The sequence below is a fragment of the Apostichopus japonicus genome, chromosome 18 (assembly GCF_037975245.1).
Source record: "Apostichopus japonicus isolate 1M-3 chromosome 18, ASM3797524v1, whole genome shotgun sequence".
Taxonomy (NCBI): Eukaryota; Metazoa; Echinodermata; class Holothuroidea; order Aspidochirotida; family Stichopodidae; genus Apostichopus; species Apostichopus japonicus.
Window position 1 is genome coordinate 4822177 of NC_092578.1, and position 13115 is coordinate 4835291.

The 13115-nt window shown below is 36.4% G+C and overlaps 1 protein-coding gene across 4 annotated transcripts in view; it reads left to right on the forward strand.

Moving 5' to 3' along the window:
- The first annotated feature begins 652 nt into the window (after positions 1-652).
- The window catches only part of LOC139958889 (uncharacterized), a 29536-nt gene continuing 17073 nt past the window's right edge, over positions 653-13115 (forward strand). Inside the window, exons 1-4 of one of the 4 annotated variants that reach the window (XM_071956309.1) lie at positions 653-818; positions 10519-10555; positions 11745-11851; positions 12580-12671. In XM_071956309.1, coding sequence (XP_071812410.1) covers positions 11795-11851; positions 12580-12671 — 149 coding nt within the window. In that variant the 5' untranslated portion in view covers positions 653-818; positions 10519-10555; positions 11745-11794. Of the gene's footprint in view, positions 819-9126; positions 9247-10518; positions 10556-11744; positions 11852-12579; positions 12672-13115 lie in introns of those variants that run through there. The other 3 variants (XM_071956311.1, XM_071956312.1, XM_071956310.1) reach the window with 3 other exon arrangements.

Sequence of the window (13115 nt, forward strand, 5' to 3'; positions counted from 1 at the left end):
CACGATGGTTAAGCTTTCTTGTCCTTCCAAAAAGGAGAGATTGAAGAAAAAATCCGTGTTATGTAGCATTCTGTAAGCAAACCCTCTTTTATAAGAAATTTCTAGTTCCCTCGAATACATCATAATGGCCTATGCGCAGTGAAACCATGTAGAAAGTAAAACACAAAGAATAAAAACAACAAATACCTTAAGTAATGTGGGTTGAGACGAAGCAATTATCACTGGATTATAATAGACCATTGAAGATACCCCTTTTCCCAAATGTCTGAATGAAGACAATGAATGTAACAATCTCAGTTGAAAACAACAGTTTTCGTTATGCGTGTTGCTTCCAAACCACCGTAGAATGGTTGGTTTATTAAAGTATTTATAGCCCATGATGTCATAAGAATCAGCCTGAACGTTGACCGGTTTCACTTTAAGCTGGATTAATTAAATGTTTTTTAATCTGCTGTTTTGAAAATATTCTTCATAGCTATAACACATTTCTTTTTCATAGGTTTTTTAATAATGATGAATGTACGAGAATTGTTTTGAAAGAAAACTCCTTTTTGTTAAATTCTCAATCGATTAGCTAGTAACATCGTTGGGGGAAGGACATCACCCATTTAATCAACCAACCCTGACGTCACTTCACTCACAAAACAACTAAAGCTTTCGTCACAACATATTTGTCGTCTGGCCGCCGTGCTTTCAACGAATATAGGTTACCGGCTAGGCTAGTACTACTACGAGTAAAGTAGTAATTAGTAAATACAACAAAAATGGAGTGTGCTCTCTTGAAGACAACAATGGCCAGTGTAACTATCGAAAACATGGTAATCAATTCTTTGGTGCTTATAAATGTAGGTCTAATGTTATAATTTGGACAACACAGTAGGTAGCCTATCACACGTAGGCCAGGCCTACGCCTAGCCTATATTTACATTAAATAAAAAATGAAGGCCTAACTTAGCATACCAAGTACAAGAACTTACAAAGGCTACAGTAGCAATGCACGATAGGCCTAGTTTATGAAACGACTCAGTGGACCTAAAGCGAAACGCCAATTTCTTCAAATAATCAGTGGATTGGAAGGAATGTACTCATTCTTACCACTTTTACTAAACAAAAGAGATCATGACCACAACTTACAAGCAGATGGTGGTCCCATAATTGATGCACTTAAGGTTAAGGATTTGATCAACGATGGCTATCAACGAAAATTTCCAAATCACTCAACTATGTGCATTTTCCATATGTGTAGTTCCTCAGAAATGCAATGATCTCGAAATACATATTGTTCTGTGTCTACGCAACGTACTATTGAGTAGAGTTTCACCACTAAATTTTTATCTGCAAGGCTATGTCAAGTTCTTTCATACACCAAACTAGACAAATTCGTCACAAGCTAAATGTAACTTTTGTGTAAGTAGGGTTGTACATCTGACTCTGGATGATGTTTGCTATGCTCTAAGCTCAGTCAGGTTCGAAGGGAGTAGTGGTATCTGGTAGGGTTGGGCAATATATCGAAAATTATTATTATCGCGATAATTTTTTTTCAAGACGATATTTTTTGAGGATTGAACAAATGACGATAATTTCTTGTGAAAGAAATTTGAAATAGATGTAGAAAAAAAATTCTCCGTTTTATGTGTAAATGTTCTTCTAGCATTCCATGGTTAAGAAAGTTGAAAAGAAATATTTTATCAACTTCATTTACTGACTTTTGAACTTCGTAAAAACCCGTTCTTTACAACATTGACTGTATAGAGAACAAAACTCTGAAAATCAGTAGAGAAATTACCAATTGTGTACGAAAAGTAAGTTGGTACACCTTTCTAATTTTACGAAAGATCGAGCAAAATACTTTCGAAAAATTCACGCGAAACTGGCATATCGTGCTAAATGCAACAAGTGTCATGTAAACAAGGCTCTAGTACACCCATTTATGAATAAACCAGAAGACCACATCTGGTGTAAAGCGGGGGAAAGAAAGTATTTTCTAGAATTCCCAAGAAAAAAATAATAATAACATCCTACCATAGTTAAGTGTATAGTAAATAGCCTAACCACTTCGTCGGTTACAGATCTCACGTAACAACAAAAACACAACAAATTGTATTTTGTGAAGTTGACGATTTCTACAAGGACATGGAAACAATATTTAGCATTAAGTTAATCACGCCTGGTGGCCTAAAACATGGAATTACAAGGTTTACTTTCATAAAGATGGCCATACTGTAGCTATTGGGGCCTTGATATCGTGCTATGTCTGTATGGTATAGACTGTGCCTCGTGTATCATGGGGAATAGATTGTTTTGTTCATGCGGAGGAGTCGGTTGGCTTGAGGTGTGTTTTACTTACCTTAATGTTACGGGGATATTTACCTACTTTCCTTGAACGTCTAAGATAATATTTCGCATAACTTTACGGATCCTTTACTGACTGACCTAATTAATTCTAGAGTGGAGCCAAAAATGTTTACTCCATGAAAAGTTTTTGGAACCGTGCCAAAAATGTTAACAAACAGGTGTTAGACAGGGGGTTTGTTTTGCAAGGTACCTGAGAAAATTTGAAGCACATTGTAGCCTACCATGATATTTAAGTACCGTTAAACACTGCAGTTGTAAACTGATTGTTAGGCAGTCTAGAAACAGGGCTTTGCCGAACGTAGTTTGTTTCATAATATCGACAGATTTGTAAGTTAAACTTTATAAAGATTGTAAGACGATTAATTCTCTTTTCATTTTATCACATAATATAGCTACTCTAACTTGTCATTTTAAAACTTTCATCAGTTTCGTGACAATTTAAATTCATAAAGTTAGTCAGTATTTTGAATCCTCAATTGCGAATTTTTTATCGCCAGACACGCAAAAATACTTAACTTTTCCGGGGGCCTTTGCCCCTGGACCCCCCACAAGGGGTTCCACCCCTTGACCCCAACGGGGCTCTAAGGCGGGCCCTGAACCCCACGCCATTATGCTCGGTGTGTTTGCTGCGCGAAAACACCGGTGGGAAATCGGCAGTTGTTTTTAGTGTGTTCGCGAACACACTAAAAACAACAAGAAAAAATTATCGTAATTATCGAAATATCGCGATAATTTTTGAACTATTTATCGTGACATTAAAAAGCAAATATCGCCCAACAATAGTATCTGGTTGAGGTAATTTTGATTACTTTTAGGGAGTAAGATTTCCAACTGCCAAAAATATATGCAAAACTGGGGGAAGGGTGTTAAAAGCTTTAAAAAACAAAACCACAATTTGATCAGCATGTACCTGAAAGGGATTTAAACTCATGAAATATGTAACACTGCTTGTACACTGAAGAAAGTTAAGGATATGTGCTGTATCGTTGCTAGTAAGAAATGGAAAGTGCGTAAATTACTAAGATGCGTCATTTATGAAGCCTTTACTATATAACATTTCCTGAAAGTTTGATCACTCTCTATCAAGAGGAATGCAAACACACAGCTCAGTGAAAGTCAGATTTAACGAGATACAGTATGAACTTCATATACGCGAAACTGTATTTCAGTTAACCTTTTAAGTTGTAACATACTGTACAGTAGCAGTACAAATTGAAAATAAATATTACCAGACTTGACTGCATCTCAATGCCATTCAGAAATATTTATTTGATTGCCATGTAATTCTACATAGTTTCAAGTTTATTAAAACATCCAGTATAAATACATAAAAGTACATACATAAGATGTTAAAACATAGAGTTATTTAGTTTAAACGGTTCAACAGCAAGGACAATATGTACTGTATGATAATACATCTAAAGTTGATTTTGAGGTACAACACCCTGAATAAAATAGCAGCCCGATAAATAAAAGAAATTTTATATTGTACAGTTTGAAACTTTGGTGTTGTGGTCCTATTCCTCCAATTGTAACTGGCCTATTCTGTCGAAGATGTGAGTTCAGCTCATAAAGCGGGTGGTTCTTTTCTCTATGAATGCTCAGCACCTTGTATCATAGTTTTTCTCACTTGGTGGTATGTAGACCCTCATATTTAATATTAATATTTAAAAAATAATTTCTTTAGATTTCTTGGGGTTCAGTTGTAAACTCTATTGTATCACAGTCAGTTAGTGTTTGCACGGGGTATCTGACGCGATACTACCCGGTTCCTAATTTATTACCCGAATCCTACGCAAAGTGTGAATTTTTTGCAAACCGATGGTAAGGCAAGATTTTCCAATTGACTTAGTGTGGTGTTAGGCAGAGAGAAAGATACTATTCAAGAGAAGAGACCTAACACAGGCTAGCGACGGAAGTGAAAGTAGTCCTACAGTAGGCCTAACGGTCGTAAACATAACAGAGAGATTTGATTGGCGCATGATCTGTTGGGCCGGGCTTGCAAATTTTGATTGAAGTTTGTAGAATCTAGGGACTTGTTAATAAATCTGTCAATTTATTCAGCTACAAAAACGACAGTTAAGTCAATAAAAATAATGAATATTGATATGGAAATTGCAAAGAACGGTGTCATTTTCACTCAGCTTGCAGTGCAGTTAGCTGGAAAGGTGTCGTAGTTTAAATTTGGCAATGTAGTACTGAGACTTTAAATCTTAAATCTGGCTGTTTGTAGAAAGAATTAGTTTGGTTGAATTTCTGACATCAGGTCTGGTACAGTAGCTGGATGGATAGGCTAGGCTACAGGAAACAAAACAAAAATTGCCAAGCAATTGCCAGGACTCCATCCCATATGGAACTTTTTTTACGGTTGGCTTGGAATTTAAGATCTTTTTTTATGTTTACAGTTCATCATGATTTTCAATGTTTGTCATCTGAAAAATAGAAAAAATTGACATAGTTTTGACAGTACTAGGAAACAAATCTGATAAGTTACCCTGAATAACACAGCAATTTAGTGACAAATTGAATGTCCAGATTAAGCTTAGTTTGTCTGGAGACTTTAAATTGTCTAGTTATATAAATTTTCTTTTTATCCAATGCAGTATTTCATTCCCATAAGATTTCACTTAATTTTTGTAATGTATTACTGTGTGCATAGGTTCTCTGGGTTCTGTAGCCAGGGCATTTGGGCAGTTGTGCTCAGTAATGTTACACTAGAGAAGGAAAAGAGTTTGCGTCCCATAAAAAAAGCTTATGTCCCGATTGAACACCAATTGCGCTTGTATGACCTATAAATTTACTAGTGTATTTGTAAAGATGTGATTGTATCACTGACTATACTTGGTGAATGCTCTACGCAAAATAACCTATTGGGCAGATGCTTAGGTGTTAGTTTCAGCAGATTCATTTGCATACTTGTCCAAAAATCGGGAACCGGGTACCCGAGGGCCGTTACCCGTCGGGTATCCGGGTACCCGAAAAAAAATTGTTTACCCTTGTGTATCACGATTTTCAAGAAATTACATATTGGATGCTGTAATAAATGCATTATATTCTCTACTGACAATGTTTTCATGTTCAAATACGTAGGTGTAAGATAAGGTATAAAACCCTCCTCAATAATATTTATTTGCTTTTGTTTCTTTCATTAACTTGTTAATAAAGTAATTATTTAATTATTATTAGCATTACTACTAACATCGCACTGCCGCCGCTGCTTATGCTTGCTCGTGCACGTCTATTGGATCAAACCATATAAATATCCAATTTAGTTGTTACTACTATTATGCAGGCCCAGGGTTCGCATTTGCCGCGATATTGCGTGATTCGCGCAAAGTGATCGCATTTGGAATAAACGATTAGTAAAAAGCCACTTGCGATTTCTATTTCTTAGTTATCCCGTCTACAGTATAATCCATAAAAATCTCATAAAATTCCTTGTCAGCCTTTCCATCTATGAAATAAACGAATGAGTAAATAATTATTTCTTCCACATGGTAGCCTAACACCACACTAAGTCAATGAGAAATCTAGCTTAGCCTACCATCTGTTTATTTACTGAAGTTGTGACGCAGTTATAAGACATCCATGGAATACTTTCGTTGCTGTTACGTTCGACCACATGGTTGCCTAACACCACACTAAGTCAATGGGGGTAATCTAGCCTAGCCATCTGTTTATTAGCTGAAATTGTGACGCAGTTATAAAATATCCATGGAAAACTTTCGTTATTGCTGTTATCTTCGACCACATGGTAGCCTAACAACACACTAAGTCAATGGGAAATCTGCCTAACCATCGGTTTGCATTTTTTAATTTTTTAAATCACACTTTGCGTAGGATTCGGGTAATAAATTAGGAACCGGGTAGTAACACGTCGGGCGGGTACCCGGTTACTCGGATAACCCGTGCAAACACTAGTACATGCACAGTGCCCTAGTTTCACTGTTTTACAGGGCAGCCTGTCCGCCCCTCTTTCCACCCACCCTGCCAATCCTCTCTTTTCACCGGCCCCTCTTTCAAGTGACTTTCACAACCCTGACCCTTGTACTTTCCTACTCGCCACCTCCATGGTAGCTCCACTCTTTGACCTTGCAGCGATTTAACCAACGACCAACCCTTCAAAAATTTTGCAATGATGTAACCAGATTGAACATGTATGCCCTGGCTTTGATCTTTCTCTCTATACCCTCAAACTACTACTCAGTTACAGTACTCAGTTACTAATGTATGCCTACAGACTTTAATATTATTTGCTGTACTGTTAGATATATACAGCAGGTGCCTGCAGATACTTGGCTTATAGTGTTTAACAATAATTGTTGTGATAATAAAACGAAGTAGAGTCAAATGCTAATCATGTACAAGGTTCATATCCTGTCAGTTCACATGCCAAGATTAATATATAGATTTCACTGTGCCAGGACAATGCTCAAATATAACTACAATGAATAAGCCTAGCTAAGGTACTGTATGTGTACGAAAGATCACCTGAAATTCAGCAAAGGTGGCATATATCATACAGTAGGCATAAAGATGTGAACTGTTGCATGTATCTTTGATAGACTATAATACTGAAATTATAATACCACCTCTTGTACAGGTATTTAAATGCTGTACTTACTGTATTAAGTCCTTCAACTTCATGTTAAGTTGGTTTTATAGGTTGATTTTAATTTATATAGGAAATAGTGCAATGGTGCATGTTACGTTATGTTAATTGTCTACATTGTCAAGTGAAGCTTATTTGCATATTGAAAATATTTAGACGGCTGTGTATGTCAATGTTATTTCTGTTGTTTGTATGTTTCTAAGTTGTAGTCAGCAGCTGTAATCATGTTATTTATGTTAATTGTATGTTAATTAGTTGTAGTAGCAGCTGTAATTGTTGTTAGTTTTGGATGGCATTCGAGTGCCAGGTCTTGAGTGAGACATCTCATAAATACAGTAAATGTACGTGATGCACGCAAAACCTTGTGTATGTTTCCTTCTCTAGTCTGAGGCCTCGCTAGGCCTCACTCCGCAGTAACGTCCTAACAGATAAGCCCAGAAACCATTCATGCTATATAATTACTCACGTTACAATAGTACATTAATTTAGGCAGACCTCTATTTTGGGGATTTTGGAATTTATCAGATCAGTTATCAAGCCATATATCATGTGTTCTTAATTTTGTCTACTAGCAGAAAATTACAAGTGCCCCCTTTTCTTTTTAACATGCAGACAGCAAAAATTTCAATAGTATTTTAATAGCTAATAAGTAGCTAGAATTAATTATGAGTCCTGATTTTTGTGCTTCACGCCCAAGTTGCAAGATTTTTGGATTTTGTTTTTGTAGAAATATCCTTTTCTGTTTGTTTTGTGATTTATAAAGACCATAAGAGACACATATTTAGCTCAAGTGACCTGGTGACATCATCCATTCTGCTCTTGCCAAATGCATTTACTATGTGTCACAAATTTTTGTCTTCATTCGAATCCAATCTTTATCCTAAAGATACAGAAAATTTGCAGTGATTTTGCTATAATTGCAATCAATTTCAGCCATCAGAAAACCTTTAAATATGATGCAAACTTCATATAAAGATATGATGCATTTCAATGTCCTTTTGTTGTTGTTGTCACTGTCACATAAAAAAGCATTATATATGTTTCTAAGATGTAAACATCATTTCAGGAAGTGCAAAGATATACTGTAGTGTGATTGAGATTTGACCTTTCTTCCTCTGTTCCGTGAAAAAGTCATTAGCCAGGTTGTCTGTTCATGTAGCTCTGTTATTCATTTGCCGTAAGCATTCCTTACTGAACACCATGTAAAGGGAGTTTAACTTAGCATTTTCTTGAACCTTTAAATAGCAAGTATGAGGAGACACGTAATATTTAAATTGGATTAGAAATGGTACAATTAAGTTGCTGTTTACAGTACAGTGTTATATCAATCATTGATCCCTGAAATACCACAATTAATGTTCCCATAGACTTACTGTACATCCTAAATGCTTCACTTTCCAATGCTGCCAGGGCATAGATCTAGAAGATTTTTTTTCAACTGATCTGTCCTATCCACCGAAACACAGTAATATTTAAATTGTCGTAGAAATGGTGCAATTAAGTTGCTGTTGACAGTACAGTGTTATATCAACAATTGATCCCTGTGTGTGACATACCACAGTTAATGCTTCCATTGACTTACACACTTAACTCATGATCCCTTCCCAATGCTGCTAGAGCATAGATAGAAGAGTTGAACTGATATGTCCTACTGTACCCACCATATCACAGGCCATTGAGCTTTTACCACCATGACTGTTTAGATTTTGAGCTAGAAGAGCTCAAAGGTTAGCATAGTGCTCCCCAACCCAGCTGACAGCTCTCGTGTTAGAATTTTCTTGTTTCACACAGGATTTTCTAAACACCTTAAAACACCTTCAATCCTGTAGATTTTTAGACCATTATTATTTTATATTATTATCATTGTCTTCAACATCTAAGCATAAAAAAGAATGATGATGGCTCCAAAACTTCCCAAAAAATCACTACAGTAGGTCACATTAGGACTACAGTATTTTCTGACGGTTAACATCCAGGTGAACATGCTGTAGTTGTGGCACGGTACCAGTGCAGTGAACATTGCTCATTGCTCATTGGAACATTCCATTTTCCAGAAGGGGTCATTTTGTTGGGTCTTGCAGTGTACGGTTTTACTATGTACTGTACATCCATTCATGCACGCTACAGTACTATGTATGCACATGTACAGAGTTTAGCACAGACCTATGTGTGACCCACATTGTACGATGTGAACTGTGGACAGGCAGCAGACAGTCGCCATATTGATTTTTAGTATTTTATCTTTGTTGTTTTGTTTTGCAGTCAAGTCTGTGTAGATAGTAAGTAAATATTTAAGTTATATTGTAAAGTGCATTCACTTTTAGGTCAAATGTTATTAAAACATAGTTAACGTTGTTTGCATTTAACTCTATCTGAGTCCATTTGTGATGTAATGTCAAGTGTGTGATTTTGTATATTAATATAGGTTAAGTTGTCTCCGTGTTATATACTGCTGTGCATGCAACACAGTGCATCATGTACCACTTACTGCAGTAACCTGAACATCATTAACAAACTATAAATGCAACAGACCTGGTGTAAGATACCACAGAACCTGAACAGACTTAATTATGAGTAGAGTTTGGCACAATGTGATTGTAGCATTCTCAACTATTTAAAGAAATATATTTACCATATTTTCAAAGATTATTTGTTACTGTACCTCAGACGCTATATGTTTATGTATTGAAATAACTCAAACATGAACAATTTCAGCAAATGACTGGCCATGTACAATAAAATCAGTTAAAGCTGCTTGGTATTCATAGCTACAGCTTTTTCACATGCTGTACATTAAAGCAAGAGTGGGTATAAAATCTTGTAAGCCACAGTGGAAGTTTGTATCCAGTCCACAGGCAGCTGCACTCCAGTTGCAACTCCCATGATGAAATCAAATTGGAACTAAAACATCAGCAAGCACTTTCTTTCAGTCAGTCAGTCAGTGAAGTTCATTGGATGTCTACATTCATGTGATTTTAAAGTGTTGTAGGCTAAATTACAGTAGCAGGGTTGTGAAACATTATCGGGGGCTGCAGAAGATTTACACGTAAGTGGTACAGTATGTGGCCTGTGGGACGCACTTTTGCCACCCCCCCCACCCACCGTGTATATTAAAGAGACCATACAGTGAAGCATAAAGACTAGGCAACCTCTGATGCACACTGTAATACTGTACATGATCCAAAGACTTTTCTTTCTCAAAATGTATGACAGTTGAAAACATTTGGGGATGCAAGAATCTTGCAATGCTACAGTACATTTTAAGCACAGTAGGGTAACAATTGTTCTACTTGAACTTCCCAGATAAAATGATCAACGCATGTTGTACTCCCGATTCCATTGTGACCATTTAATAGCATATGCATTTTTAGGGTCAATATTCAGTATGGTCATGTGAGATTGCTTTCTCAGTGTCCAATGGTAAGAAGGAGTGATTGCAGCATCATGGATACCATTCCCAGCAATAAAGTATATTTGTGAGTCGTGACTTGCTCTCACCGTAACATGCAGTGCGTACATTACAGCTCACTTTCTTTTTCTTATCCTTGCAGCATCGAAGTCATCACATCTGGTGATTGCTGTGTACAAGTAAGTGCCCTCACACGCACCTACTTCAGTGCATGTACTGTATTAAAAAATGCTAGCTTTTGTGCCAGATCAGCCAAAGGTGTAAACCTCAAGATTGGTGATTGAAACCTGGAGATTAATGCTTGAAACCTGCAGATCAGTGCTTGAAACATGTAGATTAGTGCTTGAAACCTGCAGGTGGGAGCTTGAAACCTGCAGGTTTTACAAAACATTCCAAAGTAAAAGGAGGGGAAACTAATTTAAATCCATGAAAATCTGTTAAATAACTTTGTTTTAACTGGAATAAGATTTTTAACATGTGAGATTTAGAGATCCCGCTGTTAGACGATATATAAAACTATGAGTCTCAATGTAAAAATCATGGAGAGTTGCAAGTGTGGTGTACGTGTACAGATACTATGTACTACACAGTACTATATATATACAGGTATATCAGCTGCTTGTGTGCAATCACTTAAGAAATAGTCTGTGAATAAATGAACTGAGAGTTTCACCATTTTCATGATCAGCTTTAAACTTGAATGCAAAAAATGACACAAAAATCAAAGATGTTCTTAATGAAAATAATAAATATGTCATTTATATTGCGCTAAATCACAAAAAGTATCAAAGCGCTTCACAAATAAAACAAAAAAAAAAGGAAATCTTGACGATAACAAGGAAAGTTCTTGATGTGATATGAGTGGTGAAATGGATTTTACTACTGTAGTATCCTGCCTATATACAGTAGTATACAGTATATTATTACCATTTGTTCTTTTTTTTAATAAATTTGGGAGAAGTGGTGAAATTTTTGCTTTTGTTCTTTTAAAGAACAAAAATTCTTAAAAGCTGAGTTATAGCCAGGCTTAAAATGTCTTTCTAATCTGATTTGGACAGTTCCATTTAACATCCCTTTCATGCTTAGAGTGGGGTATAAGATCATTTCCATTGGAACATTTCCGTAAAAAAGATATGGACTTCACAATGAGTTTATTATGTACAGTACACCAGTATTTTATTGTACCAGAAAAGAAGTACAGTACTTCATCATAATATAACAATATAACATGTCAATAGGGAAAGAGAAGATTTACGCCGTCATGATAGGCATTGCTCTGTGTGTGTGTTTTGCAAAGAAATGCCTTAATGCGGCTCTAAGATTTCTTTTTATAGATTTACATTTTTGGATAATTTTTGGATCTTACAGGTTTATCTCTTTGCTCCTCCCCTCTCAGAAGTTCGTAGTTGATCGAAAACATGGCAATTGAATCAAGGAGTGGACAGACTGTGTGCAATACTTCAAGGGACAAAAATGTGAGTAGTGATGCAAAAAGGATTTGTAAAGCATCGTTTAACCTTTGTTCGCTTGTGTTTTTCCTGTCACTCATCTGTTGAGTGGAGTTGTTGTGCATTAAGCCACTTGGACTCGGTCATATTTGGTTTAGTGATGATGGTGATGATGTTTGAGGAACATTGCAGGCCCCCCTTATTTTGTGAAAGACCATTTTATTTCTAATGGCATCATCTGATTGATGTTAACCTCCAGCCCTTTAGACTTTTTAAGTTCTCTGGTTGTGTCTTCAACCTTAATGATTTCTTGCCTTCAAATACACATGAACATACAGTAAATTGGTAATATTAGTTTGATGTGTATGCTGTCACTGTAGATATTTGAAACCTTAAAGTCTGTAACTTTTCAAAAGACAAAACTTAAATTCATAGTTTCCGTTTGGTCTAGAAAATGTTGGGAAAGGAATAGAAAAGGAAAAGAAAAGGAAAAACTTATCTTATGGATCTGGAAGGACCTTGAATTTTGGGGTTTACTCTAGGAAAAGTGAGGGAAAATCCACATTTCAACACTTCCGATTGAGAAGAAAAACAAGAGAAGAAAAAAAGTGCATTCTCTCTTGAAAGTGCATAACAGGACACAGTGTATGATGAAGTACCGTATTTTGTGTTTTATATTTGTTTTGCTTTGTGCAATTTTTCAACAGTTAGAGATAATGAAAACCTAACATCAGTATCTATCATCTTTCTTTAAGCCTAATTTGGTCACGGTGCAAGCTGTCACAGACGAACATGGAGTGGAATCTCACCTGGACTTATCAAAGTCAATGCAAGATGGTGCTACCTCGTAAGTAAAAACGAAGAAAAGGTGAACGAATCCAAGAGTTACTGAACTACGTACAGTGTGGAAGGGGAAAGTCTGTTGCTACAGTATGGAATCCCCATGGCATAACATTATAATTTTTGAGGGGCAGTAAATGTACAAGGGATGTAAACATTGTAAGTTGTAGGTTATCAGTCTTGTATCAAGAGAGAAGGCCTCCTCACACAACTTTACAATGTCAGTTGTTCCCTGCGCATAGGTAACCTTGTCACACTACCCATACAACCAAGTGTGCACAACTCAAACAGTCGGGGGGGGGGGGGGGGAATGGCCGTGGCATGATGATCTGATTACTAAAACCTGCAATCTTTTGAGAGTAACTCCATGGCCTTAAATAATCATTTGACCACAATGCTCTCAACAAGCATAAATCGTATTTTTGTGTATAAAGTACACTAAAAATTTTAA